This window comes from Chaetodon auriga, chromosome 3 (assembly GCF_051107435.1).
Source record: "Chaetodon auriga isolate fChaAug3 chromosome 3, fChaAug3.hap1, whole genome shotgun sequence".
NCBI lineage: Eukaryota > Metazoa > Chordata > Actinopteri > Chaetodontiformes > Chaetodontidae > Chaetodon > Chaetodon auriga.
The window spans coordinates 18,384,840-18,398,467 of NC_135076.1; the positions used below are offsets into that span (position 1 = coordinate 18,384,840).

Here is a 13,628-nt window from a genome sequence, read left to right on the forward strand (position 1 = left end):
TGCAGCCACAACTATATACAGATTAACTGAGATGAAGTTCATACATCTACTGTAAAGATCCGCTGGTCAGAGTTCCCTTTTCCCTTTCTCTTTTTCTCAGAATACTCTGCACCGCAACTTCTACTTCAAAATTCACTTTTATTAGCATTGTAAAAGGTGTCATGGCCACAGATACACCCACACTTCGTATTTAATCTTAATTTACAAGGGGCAAAGGTTCATTTTTAAGAAGTTTATGATATACATGCAATAAGATGTATGAGATATTCTTCACAGGACGGGCCTTGTGATGTGCCGTGGTAACTGACAGAAATTCAGAAAAAGGAAAAGTCCTTTGAACAAGTTCCCACCAGGTACCACTTACTTTTGAAGCATCTGTGAATAAATATATATATATATATATATATATACACACACACACAGAAATACAGAGGCCGTGTCTGCTTTTACTGCTTAATCCTGCTTCTTGAAAACTTGAAAAGCAGAAGTCCTCCAAAATAGTCATCTGAACTCCTTGTGAAAGTGTCCAGTATCTCAAAAGTTTTTTTTTTTTTTTTTTTTTTTCCACAAGTGGAGGCAAATGAACCTGTTTCATACCTGAACGCATTCAAGGATCAGTTCCAGGAAATGGTGCAGTTGTACACTGGCTCTCATATTTACTTCATGATTACACATGTTGTGTTTGTAAATGTATTTCCGTATATTCTGAGCATTAACACCAGATGTGGAATGAATCCAAAGGGCCACCACAGGAGACAATATGTGTATGTGACAGCTCCCTAAAAATTAGAATGCATTCCTGTCTGTCAATATAAGCTGATCTAATGGAGATCCGCACACATCTGCAGGAATGTTGACAGGAGCCTCTTTCAAGAAAAGCACAGAGGAGCCAACTAACTGTATACAGTATATCTGTCAGCACATGCCAGAGGGATAAGAGTCTTATAACACATACATACAGAGACATACATCCAGAACATGTTCATGCTCATTCAAATTTTCGCTCATAACCCACGTCCTTTTTACACCTCCTCTAAAGTATGTGTTCCTTTTCATCGTTCTACACCGTCTTTGTCAGAGTCAAGTGATGGATATTAGCCAGACAGAGACCCATACCAGGAGAAAGAGAGCGTAAAAATAACCCGTCTGTCAGTTAGTCAGTCTGCTCAGAAAGCAGAGCAGAGTGGAACAGCAGCCTTCCCTTTGTTAATCTCGTCTATTGACTGTCTGAATGGCTGCCACTGGAGATGGAGAGATAGACAGGCAGCCTTTGTTAGGTTTACAGAGCAGAGCTGTGGTGGTTCTCTGAGTGCAACACTTTTCTGATGTGAGGCATAAGGCTACACTAGCACATAAACATGTTTTAATTTGACTACAGTTTTAGTTTTGGGAATTTCTTTGTCTAAGTGGGTTCACTATGTGGCACAAAGCGCCAGCCAGTTAAAATCAACTGTCCTGATTGGATTAGAGACTCTTCTCAGGGTAAACAATTCAACAGAGCACGATGAGACCTGATACCATTAGGAGATAATCAGGTTGGGGAAGCCCATTTACTGTGGAGCTGAGCAGCTGTCGCCACAGGCATTTACATGTTTCAAATCAAATTTTATTTCTACTCCAAAACCTTTGCATATGCACCGGTGTTAGAAATCTCATCGTGTTAGCCTTCAGTCTGAACATTGTACCGAATATCCTCTGCAGCCATTCAGGTTTTGACTCCTCCACAATTATAACATAACATGTTTGGGGTTTTTTTTAGACACTGTACTGAGCAGCTGTTCTCCTCTCCTGATGAGGAAATGAAGAAGTGACACGACTGAAAAGAATTTGATGCAGCTCTAACTGGAGTCTGACTACTGAGAAAAAGGAAGGACATGCTGGTGGTTGAAAGTTTCAGTCTATACACTCAATGAACAGAAGAGGATCCACATGACCAGTCATAAAAAGAACAAAGAGGAAGATATCAGGCCACAGCAGGGGTCCACAACATTTGTTCCAGGGCCAGAATTTCTCTAAGCTGACACTATGGGAGTTGGACATTCAGATCAAAAAATAAAACCATGAATTCATTTAGGCCTAATATTTTCACTTTGTGAAATTGCTACTTTGCTACTTTTATCAGCGTATATCAGTGCGATCAGACTTCCTATCTGCCCCTGCAACCACAGCTCTAGACTGGGCTAAAGCACACATACACGTGCGCGCGCGCGCGCGCGCACACACACACACACACACACACACACACACACACACACACACACACACACACACACACACTGCTGTTAATTACTCACCCTCTGACCACTCCGCTCTCTAGGTAATTAACCTGGATGAATTTACCGAAGCGGCTGGAGTTGTTGTTGTGGGCTGTCTTGGCATTCCCAAAGGCCTGACAAAGACAACAGGAGAGGACAGAAACACAGGGTAAGTTCAAGGGTATAGAGTCAAAAGCATACAGTGCATTACCAAATCAACTAACAGCTTCTCAAGATTAATGCATATCCATGTTCATTAATCTTTTCTTCAAATAAATGAATGACAACAACATTTCAAACACTGAGAGCATGAATGGAGGGAATGAAAGTTTGACTGTTTGGAATTTAGGATCAGAAGCTCACATCTGGGAGAGACCAGGCCTGATTTTAAGATTTTGTTGTAGCACTCACTAGTACCCACAAAATTTTAAAACCTCTTCCTGCTCATTGTTGATGTTTTGAAACTCAGCAGTGTTTCAACCCTTATATGGAGGTGCTATCGGGTGCAACACAATCTGGGAGTGCACCTTCAAGCCAGCTCATCTATCGGCACCCTCACTGAAGTCAACAGCAACAACAAATCACCAGGAGAACAAAGAAACTAGAGAGTCAAGGGGTTAAATCTGGTTTTTAAACAGCAGCTGAGACCGCAGAAGGGGGTGGGACTGTCGGTGTGTGTGCGCTTGTGTGTTTGTATATGTTGGAGGTCTTAAGAGTGGGCGAGCATCTGCAGCTCATTGTCCTCTCTTGCCCTCCTCTCACTCTCTCCCCATCCATCTCTTTCTTCTCTTTCCTTTCTTTCCTCCCATTAAGAGTCTTTCCCTCATTTACTTGTGAGAGAGAGAGCGAGCGAGCGAGAGCAAGCAAGAGCGCAAGAGAGAGAGACACAGAGAGAGAGAGAGAGAGAGAGAGAGAGAGAGAGAGAGAAAGAGAGAGAGAGGTCAGTGATGATAAATGAGGTTGGGACAGCCAGTCTGTATACCAGCCTCAAACCAGAAACAGAGACAGAGAGGACCAGGGAGGGTTTCTCTCCTCTCTCCAGGCCTCTGGCTGATGCTAAAGCAGGCAAGGGCACACTGAGCGCAGCCGCCACGGCTCGCTAAGGGGCCCTGTTTATTGCATTGATACGGTAACAGAATAGCACTCTTTTTTTCTTCCTGATGCACATGCTCACATGGTTACAGATCACTCAACAAAAGGCCACCGCAGGGGAAGTTGATTCAGTGCAAGCTAAATAGGAGCCACATTGTATCTTTCAAAGCAGTTGCAGGGTGAATTTGATACAGTGGTCTTGGGGCTGATCAGACTTAGGGGGAGAGATTCCTTAGGAGGATCCGTTGACCTATTTTCATTTCTGACGCTCACGCTGACCTGCCAGTCTTGCATTGGCTCTTCATTTGTCTATTTAAGGCTTTTCTTCTTTTGCAACAATATAATTTTTGCACCAACTTTCAGTTTTTCAGTGCACTGAAACCATCAAACCAAAATGTGATTCTGAAGCATTTTTTGAGACCCGAGGGAAGTATGAGGCAAGAGCTGTTGCTTGTTGATGGATGATGAAAGAGATGCAGTTGTCAGTTGTCTCTTATCCATGACCAGAATTATCTTCCATCTAACTTGGACTTGCTCAGACAAGGCTCCTACCCACTCACTCACTGGGCCTTCTCTCTCTCTCTCTCGCTCTGCTTGTACATGTGTGTACCACACACTTGCAATATTTTCAGAATTTAATTTTAATTTTAATATTATTCTGCGTATGTTAAGTATGCCCAAATATAATGTGCAAAAATGTATTTATTCAGGTGTTGCCTGTGTACAATGCCATCTTTGCTGTTCCAGGTTTGAGGGTCAGTGAGTGTATTTTGGAATGAAACTCCGAACTGTCTCAATGCTCAATGCTGCCCACTGTGCCTAGGACTGTTCTGATCACCCCCACTCTACAAACCCTGCAGCCAAGAGTACAAAACCCTGGGAATTCTCCGCAAAGCCCAGGCCGCTGCACCATGGAGGGAATGCTAAACATGTCACAGCATCTTTCGTATTCAACCTTGCCCATGAGCAGACCATCTGATTGGCTGGAAGGCTCAGCCGGTATGGGGAAGTGGATCGACAGCTTGTCAAAGTGTGTACATGCAAAGATGTGGTCGTATCTGCACTCTTACGAAACGGGTTGCTCTCAAGGAGTTTATAAAAAGAAAACAAGAAAAGGAGAGTGAGAAATAAAGACAGAAAGAGAGAGACACACACAGAAAGCAGGACCACCTGCAGTGTGTATGTCTGTAAGCTGTGGGTATGCATATCCAGTGATCGTTTCATGATGTATAGCACTGTCTTAACTGATTCCTCTCTGTGGTGAGCAGACTTCTCTGGAAGCTTGCTCCTCTGTACATTTCCACTTCAGCATGGCCATACCTACATGACTGAAGTCTCACATCCCCATTTAGCCCCTCTCACACACGCACACACACACACACACACACACACACACACACACACACACACACACACACACACACACACACACACCTTTCCTTACAAACCAAATGAGGGGAGTGTCTGTAAAATGGTGCAGTTTATGAGTTGTTTGTCTCAACAAGTGGGGCAGAGATGAGAAAGTATAAATTATATACTTTAAAAAGGCATTAAATGTTAGGACTAGTATAAACTTGCACAAACGAGTGCAATCTGTATAAGGACATAGTCTGATGTCGTGTACAAGATTAGACGTTCACTGAAACAACCTATTTAACTTTGCTGTTGACTCACTATCTGTACTCTGAGAGTCATCATACTTCCGCCAAGCTTTGTGTAGTAGCTCACCTCTGTGACGAGCTGAGAGCATTACAGTTTCTAGTATTTTTAGCGACATGCCAGCTGAGACCAAAACTGAAAGAGAGGAGACAAACTCCTTTGTAATCACTAAAAACTTAGAGCTGGTGCTTGGGTTCTAGGCCTGATTGCTATGACACTGAGGCATGCTGCATGCTTCAAAGTCTAACTGCTCAAAAGAGCTTCAGTTAAACGTTTCCACAGGCGCTGCCAAGGCCCTGACACTGACACCTCACTACAGCATGGATACACTCACAAAAGGACTCTAAATAGTCCAACCGCCACAAAGACAGTTGCCACATTCTCCGAGCGCAACGGCAGGCGTTGATGCAAAAATTCATCAGACCTCTAGATGGACGTGCTCACTCATTCAGCGACACCCACAACTACATCAGTCAAGTCCTTTCAGCCCAAATCAAGTTTATACTCCTCAATTACAGGTTGAACTGGAGACCCAGGCAGCGAGGTAATGAACTATATAATCACTGGTACGTGCAGTGTTACGGCAAAACATCAACTGTTACTTAGTGAGAAAATAATCACTGTTTGTTGTGTATGAATGCAAAAAATGCTTTGGTGAGATCGCATGATGTTGGCAGTGACTGAATGCAACCACATCTCTACACAGTTCCTCCTCTATGCTTGGCCTTGCTTCAAGCCGCCACTCTATCCCACCAACTACACTTAAACCCCTTGAGCTTAACTCAACTGAATTGTTAACAAAGAATTGATTCTTTGAGGTACAATAATGGCGTCAATAGCACCCAGAGGGGCTGCTGCTTCGATTCAATAACAGGGAACGTTGCAATGAATGCGGTTATACTGAACCACTTCATGAATTTACTGCATGAAGGTCACAAACAAATAATATTTCTAAACATGTCTTCTCTTGAACAGAATAACATGGCAGTACTCTTTGTTATAGGGCAAATTATTTGCAGTTCACTAACATAACTCAGATGTGCTAGATGACACTTTCACATTGCAGATGATTTACATACAGGGAATTTAGTGCTTAAAGGATTAAGAGATTAAACAATTAGTCCACTGATGGAAAATCAAATGATAATTGATTACTTAAGTAATATATGAGTCAAAAATGCCAAATATTAGATAATATTGGTGCTGGTTGGGAGAAAAAGAAATAGCTTGCCTTCAGTATGCAATGGTTGATTGTGATGGATGATCGTTATTATTAGCAAAGGCTGGGAAGCAGATCAGACACTTCTATGAGCCAAATTTAAGGGAAATGCTACGCTTTGCCCAACTGTACAGGGGATCAACAGAATAATGTAAAGGCCTCGTGGAAAACACATCACAATCCGTGTTGAGCCCATAAGGAAAATGGAACACACAGCTTTTTCTTTATTACTCATTACTGTAGTGTAAGAACTGCAGTAATGCTCATCTTTAAGGTGTGTATGGTCTGAATATGTGACACAGGCAATTTAACATCCAGAGTAAACATAGTGTCACAACTGATAACTGACTCAACTGCTGCACATAAGGCTGTAGTTCCCAATGGCAACATAAACTGTGCACCAATATAAAATTATTAAAATTATAACTTTTCTGCAGCGTTAAAATTTTGGGCAACTGACAAGGTTCATCTTTCCCTGGAAAAGGTGGAGCTGCTAACAAACTCTTACAGGGAGTCCCCATACCCTAAAATCTGTTCAGCAGTTTGGACTAATTGAGAAACTAAACCTGTCATTTCCTGTATCACATACTATTTATCCAATTGTCTTTCTTGTAAAATTATAGCTATTTGTACAGTGTATATGGATTTTGATGGTTATCGCTGAAGGAACAAGTTGGTCTGTATTTGACATACTGTTTGTCATTACATTTCCAAATTCACAGTATAATTAGCCCCATTTGCGACCTTGGCACTCCGTATGTTAATCTGTAACTCTGTCACAAAGGCCTCTCAGTGCAAACCTTGGGGACGGAAATAAAAACATACATTTTTTGCCTGTTGTCCAGTAGCAGTTTGCATCCTCAAAAGTATTTTCCTGATCTTACAGGTGTTTGCTGTCTGTGTGGGATGAGAACATCATCGTTCAAGGGAAAAACATTTAAATGCAGCATATATACAGACAGTGCACAGCTTTTCAGCAGCTTCACCCGCTGTTATTGTCTTCACTGTATGTCACAAACACACTTCAAGCCTGGATTTAACGTTAGTTTTGTTCCAGATTCTCAAAAATACCTTTGAAGTTGCAAACCTTTGCCAGACAAAGTGTAAAAAAAAGAAAAAAGAAAAAACGAAGCCCTCAAAACACACATTTAAAATTCAAAATGCTACCTCTCACCATTTACAGCCTAGTTTAGCTGCCCCCTGTGACAGGGCAGAGTTGGTAAAACTGATTTAGACATTTCAGTGTTTTCAAGAAATCTTAAAGTTAATTATCTGGTCTACCGCCTGCATGCGTACATAACACAGGGTCAAGTAATGAAGATGTAAGAGGCACAAAGTTGGAATAGTTAGAATAAAGTTTTCAAGCACCAGCTTTGCTCCTCTTGTGGTCTGGTGTTTTACCAGATTGGAGGCATTTCAAGCAGCTCCACCCATGTCTAGATGGGTACCACATCAAACCTAGTTTGTGGTGTGGTCAGAGTGCCATGAATAGACCCTAAAGTGGCCTGCAGCATGCTGCTACATGTAAGATGTATTTGGCCTGTGAGGAACAGCATATTCCAGTCTTCAATATGATTCTGAATGGTATGATTACAGTAAGACCTTTGTGTACTGTATATGAGTGTGTGTGTGTGTGTGTGTGTGTGTGTGTGTGTGTGATGAATGACACGTGTGCATGACGCAGTGACTTAAACTCAGTAATGCCAGCTTTTCCCAGACTCATGCACAATGCCACCCAGCTTGACCAAATATAGCTGAGGAATAAAGAGGTGCAACCCATAACTAAGAGATAAACAATGGCTCAGCAAGCAGAATGGCCAGCTACTCCTCTGCACTTCCTGAATAACAATACAATACTTTGGTGTATCCCCACCCCTCAAGGCCCTGAGCTAACGGCAGAGAGAACTACTGCCGTTGCTTCCTGTGTCGTAGCTACTTCCTGTTAAAAAGGGTTCCGGATGATAGGAACTTCCTGTCTGAAGTGGTGAGCAGAGTGGCATGGAGGAGGCTGGGGACATGGAGGGACTTTGATTCAAAGACTAGGTGGTTAAGATTTAGTTAAAAGGCTATATATTATCTAAATGACTTGTCTGGAGATAATCTTCTCCTCAGTAACTAAATCAGTAACATAACTGACTGGATGGGAGAGTAAAGTAAGTCATGACTTACATCAAACTTTGTACCAGAAGTTTTTTTGTATTTACACAATCAAGAAGCCCTGGTGTCATCAGAAGACTATCCATTTATATCTTTGAGGACACTCAAAGTTTGCATCAAGCATTTATCCCAAACAATCTGACTGATAACACACTGCTATGTGATGATGAAATGAATACTATTCAGAATGCAGCAAAGACTAGAGTGGCATTGCTCAACCTATTCAGACTTTTAACCCCTTCATTAGGCCCTAAGATTTTCTCAACCTTAGCAATTACAGAGTTGTCAACTTGCCATACTTTATTAGTTAGAACATGAATGAAGCTCCGTGTGGATTATTAAATCCAGTCTATTTCAAACCTGTTTTAAGGAAACATTAGTTTAACAGTCTTATGATAAATACATCGCGACAAGAAGAATTTAATTGGTGCTTCCCTAGGATTAAAATATAACTCCAATAAATTGCAGGCCTTGCGTCAGCCAACTACAAAAGAGGAGGGCTCTGTCATCATGAAGAATAAACAGGATTCAAAGCCTTGCAAAAGAAAACAGAGACACCAAAAGGACCACGTAACAGAGGATCAACCAGTCGGACCAGTTCACCTGTGAAATACTCACTGAGAGCTGTTCTGCAAGTAGAAGCCTTATATATAAGAGCACAAAGTAGTGAGGACAGTCTCTCCTTTATCTGCATTATTGTCAAGACAAAAGAAGGAAATTTAAAGAATAGAATATAGAATAGAAAGAAGAGGTACAATGAATGAAAGTAGGACAGCAGCTTTTCCCCACATGGCTTCAGGTTGGGGCCATTCAATCTGCCAACAACACAGCACACAGCGCAGCTCAGCGCCACAAACAATGATCTCATCTCCTCAAAATGTGTGACCCGGGCCTGAAGACCTCCCCTATAGCCTGATACATGCACACTGATGTGTACAGAGAGCACACGCACACATGTTCCACCAATGTAACCCAATTGCAGGAGGAAAAAAATCTCAAAAATGAAATAAAATCTTTTTGTTTAAGTACAAATTCCTCCATTTTGGTTCACATGTCTAAAAATAGCAATCTACACTCCATATATGCCCTGACTGGAACTGGCCAGGAAGGAACCACAAGAGGTAGACTGAAGAGAAACTGCAGGGAACATAATTTTGGAGGAGTTATTGCTTCCTCTGTAAAGTGACTTTTGTTTCATGTCGGCCATCTTATGAGTGTGCTGCAAAAGCTGGCGGGTGTTGTCAAAACAGAATCGTTTCACATAAACTAACTTGGGAGGGTCTCTTAGCTCATAATAGTGTGGAAAATGTTAAAAGCAACAGCACTCGCTTATGGCTGAATGTTTCTGGGTAAAATGCTGCCAGGGGGAAATGTACAGCTGTTCAATAGCCAGGATGATTGACGGACTGGTCATAGATGGAATTCAACTTCCACTTCCTCCACTGACTGGGCCAACAAAGACTGAACCCGGCTCCCTGTCTGCCCCTGCAACCACAGCTCTGCACTGGGCTAAAGCGTGCACACACACACATCCACACACAGCATTCTGGGAGTGAACAGCAGAGTGGCAGTGTGTCTGCCAAAGGGACCAGAACTCTGCTGATGGAGGGGAAAATCTCTCCATCCCCCCAGCCTTCCCCCTTGCCTCAATCAGCCGTCCGGAACCAAAGACTCTGACAGACTGACACACATCAAGGGACCAATGCTGCACTTATTCAAATGCATCTGAGAGCAGCAGCAGTTCTTTGAGTGAAGGCTCCAGTACTGAGTCAGAGAGTCTGGAGACGACAGAGACATGACAGATGATGGATGAATACACCGTGCCTGCAAATTGTTGTGGCAGCTCACCCTGTATTCTTGCCATTAACGGTCCAGCCAATAGCTTGTTGTCAGTTCCCTCTTGTTTAATTTTGTTCTATTCCATCGTATTGTGAGTTCCAATGAACGGACTTTCACAGATCAGGAGGTTCTCATTTTTCAGCACAGTTTTGTACTTTGAATAAACCACATTCCACGTACAGCTTTTCTGACTTAAGGTCTATTTTTAGCCCCACTACTTGGGGAAGAAAATTTAGAGTTTTACTTCCAGATCAGGACTGAGAGTAATTACTAGTTCTCAACACCAAGGAGAGCTATTAAACTGAGACTGAAGCACTGGGATTTCTGCTTTTTACCTACATGGTATTCAGGTGAGTGTGCAGAGATACGGAGCTTCTCAGCCTGATATATATCCTCAGACAGAACTTCATTCTATCTTTTTTCATCTCTAGTCTTCATTATAACTGAAATCGCTAACATACATCCAGATAAGATCGCTGACAGGAAGCACTCTAAAACTCAATGTGACCTGAGGTCACAGACTTTCACGTCACCTAGTACACCACACACACCAACTCACATACACACATTATAGTTAATTTAGCCGAGCTACAGCTGCAGGGTAGTCTAACAATCCAGTGTTTAAAATATATAATATAAGCAAAGATCAACGTCTCACGATGGAGGTCTACACTGTAGAATAGAATGTGAGACGGCACTCACAATGAACCACTGCTTATAACAGAGCATTAGAGTGGGAGTTATGTGAATGCTGAAAATGACTTCACAATAATAACCTTGCTTGAGGTCTGACCAGAGGTAAATTCTTCCATATGTGAAAGTGGAGGAGACCCCGTTTCTCATTACAGGGATGAAAAATAAACAAAATGAAGTCAACTCTCTTTGCCACGTAGCTCAGGGATTAAACACAAGAAAAAGCAATGCTGTGTGATAACTTACCATTCATGATGCAACCAATTTCTTTGCTAAACAATGTAAAAGCTAACAGATGTCTTCTTGTCTGCATGTATTTGTAAGTGCCTTTTTTGTCACCAAACACAGAGAGCTGTAGTTTGGAATGAGTCTCGGCTATTTAACTGACTGCAGCATAAAGATACCCTGAGCTGCCTCACAGACAGAAGCCTTCACTCACTGTGACACCCCATACAGTATCTGTGTCTAAATGCCTAGCTTACAAAGTTATTTTTACAGTTGAATTTAAAAAAAACCCACATTCATACATGACAGGACAGGGCAAATAAAAATGAGAAAATGCTGAAAGCATGAGCAAGGAAAGATGTGTATTGTGCTGGTGTGTTTCATCTGATGACCACTGCCCTTTCCTGTACATCAGTGAGGCAGCTGTTCACCATAGTTAATCAGACAACTGAGTAATGAAGATGCTCTATGTCTGTTCAGAGTCCATATGACTCATGTTGGTCAGTCTGTCTGTCCAGAGTCAGGCCTGAACACTCTGCACCATTATCATCACCCACCTAAATTTACTTAAATATTCAAAGGCAGATATTCTGACAGTACCTATCAAAATCAGTAACTTAGATAAAGCTGTCTGCATCAGTCTGGCTGTAGTTTCAGTTCATTCTGTGCAATCAGCGGTTACAAAGAGCAAGTCAGTACAAGCATCTAATTTCTCAGAGAGCAGAAAGCAGGAAGAGAAGCACAGTCACCTGACTGAAACAGCAACAAAGAAATACCAGCATCTGGCGCCAGATGAAATTCACATTGTTCATATTGTTAAGGGTCAAAAACAGAACCCATGATGTTTCATACTCAGAGACCAAATTAGCGCTTGCATTTCAAACATAATCAGAAACATCAGTGTTTGCTCATAAGGAGTAGAAATAGAAAACCAACAAACAGCACTGACTCTAGGTTCCCACACCATTTTCATAAGCAAGGGGCCTCATGGAGGTTTAATAAAGCAACTTCCCATCCTCTTTTTCGTTTCTTCTTTCTGGGGAGGCTATAGTCGTCATGTTTCAGTCTTTTGCACTGCACACACATACACACTAACATATGCCCCACTGGCTGAGCCCACACATAACAGTACAATAGATTTGCAGTCTGATAATACATTTGTTCACTGCTGCATGGGATCTGATATATGAGATGTTTTATCACTCACAACCACTGAACCAGAGATAATCATTGCCCCACAAAAAGTTTCATAATTAACATAACTCAGTTTTGTTTTTTTGCGTCTTCGGTAACATGGTAAGTCACTTTTGACGAAGCACCGCCATTGTTGGATATGACTTCATCAAAAAAGCCATGCATTTCACACCTAACTGAAGCCAGTGCAGAAAGAAGGTGTGAAGTGCTATACAGGATCATTTGTAATATTAAGTGACTTCAGTGTGATTGATGAGAAAGACAGACGAGAAGAACAGACTCTATTGTTTTACTAACACAATGAAAAGCGTATTTCATTCCCTCTTTTGTTTTGCTCTTATAAGAGGCAGACACTGGCTTGTAAATCACATACTTCATCCATCCCATCTCCTAATAGACATGAACTCTCTGCTTCAACCAAAGTAAGTCACTAAACCTCGTCTAAGAGCAACAGTGGTTTACACTAGTTTACCAGTTACCAACATTTTTTAGAATGAAACAACTCTGACAACGCAGCTGATTGTCAGCCAAAGTGACTAGTGGAGTAGACAAAGATAAAAAAAACACATCCAATCCTGCTGTCATACATGTCAACATCTTACCTCGAGGACTGGTCCAGCTCCCAGTATAGTCCTCTCCACCCCACTTGCATAGCCCTTCTGGCTGAGCGCAGTCAGACAGTGGATCAGGAAGTTGGTACTCTGGGTCTTGCCTGAGCCACTTTCCCCAGAGATGACGATGCACTGGTTGACCCTCTTCCTGAGCATAGCATAGTAGGCCACATCTGCGATTGCAAAAATATGAGGCTCCAGTTTGCCCAGCTGGTGGTTCTCGTACATCTTCACGTACTTGGGGTTGTAGATGGGCAGAAACTTGAAGGGGTTGATGGCGATGAGGATACTGCCTGCATAGGTGTAGATCTTTTTCTTGTGAAAGCGTGTGCGCAGGTTGTTTAATATGCTGTCCTCATTGAGGACGGGGAGGTTGCAGAGGTCTGCAAAGTCATCCTGTGGAGGGGGAAGGAAGCCCCTGGCGGCTAGCCGCTGTGACTCCTGCTCCTTAGTCACAGACGGGAGGTGAACATAATGGATAGTGCCGTCATGGTTCCTCTCCTGGATCAGGGAAAGGCAATGAAAAAAGTGAATTTAGATTAGCTTTTTACTGCTGAAACTGACACACTATCTATTTGAGACAGTTAAAGATATTCTAGATTGTTTTCATTTTTTCTAAACTAGTAAAAAAGAATAAAAGGCAGGCGCAAACCCCTGTTACATATTTTGATAAGAGGGGTGAAA

General features: G+C 42.1%; 1 protein-coding gene across 7 annotated transcripts in view; it reads right to left on the reverse strand.

The window, feature by feature from the left end:
- The window catches only part of LOC143318042 (myosin IXB), a 56,540-nt gene that overhangs the window by 23,034 nt on the left and 19,878 nt on the right, over positions 1 to 13,628 (reverse strand). For all 7 annotated transcript variants that reach the window (XM_076725943.1, XM_076725941.1, XM_076725940.1 and 4 more), the window contains exons 4-5: positions 12,936 to 13,445; positions 2,295 to 2,389 (exon numbers count right to left, since the gene is read on the reverse strand). In XM_076725943.1, the coding sequence (XP_076582058.1) occupies positions 2,295 to 2,389; positions 12,936 to 13,445 (605 nt within the window). The remainder of the gene's footprint in view (positions 1 to 2,294; positions 2,390 to 12,935; positions 13,446 to 13,628) is intronic.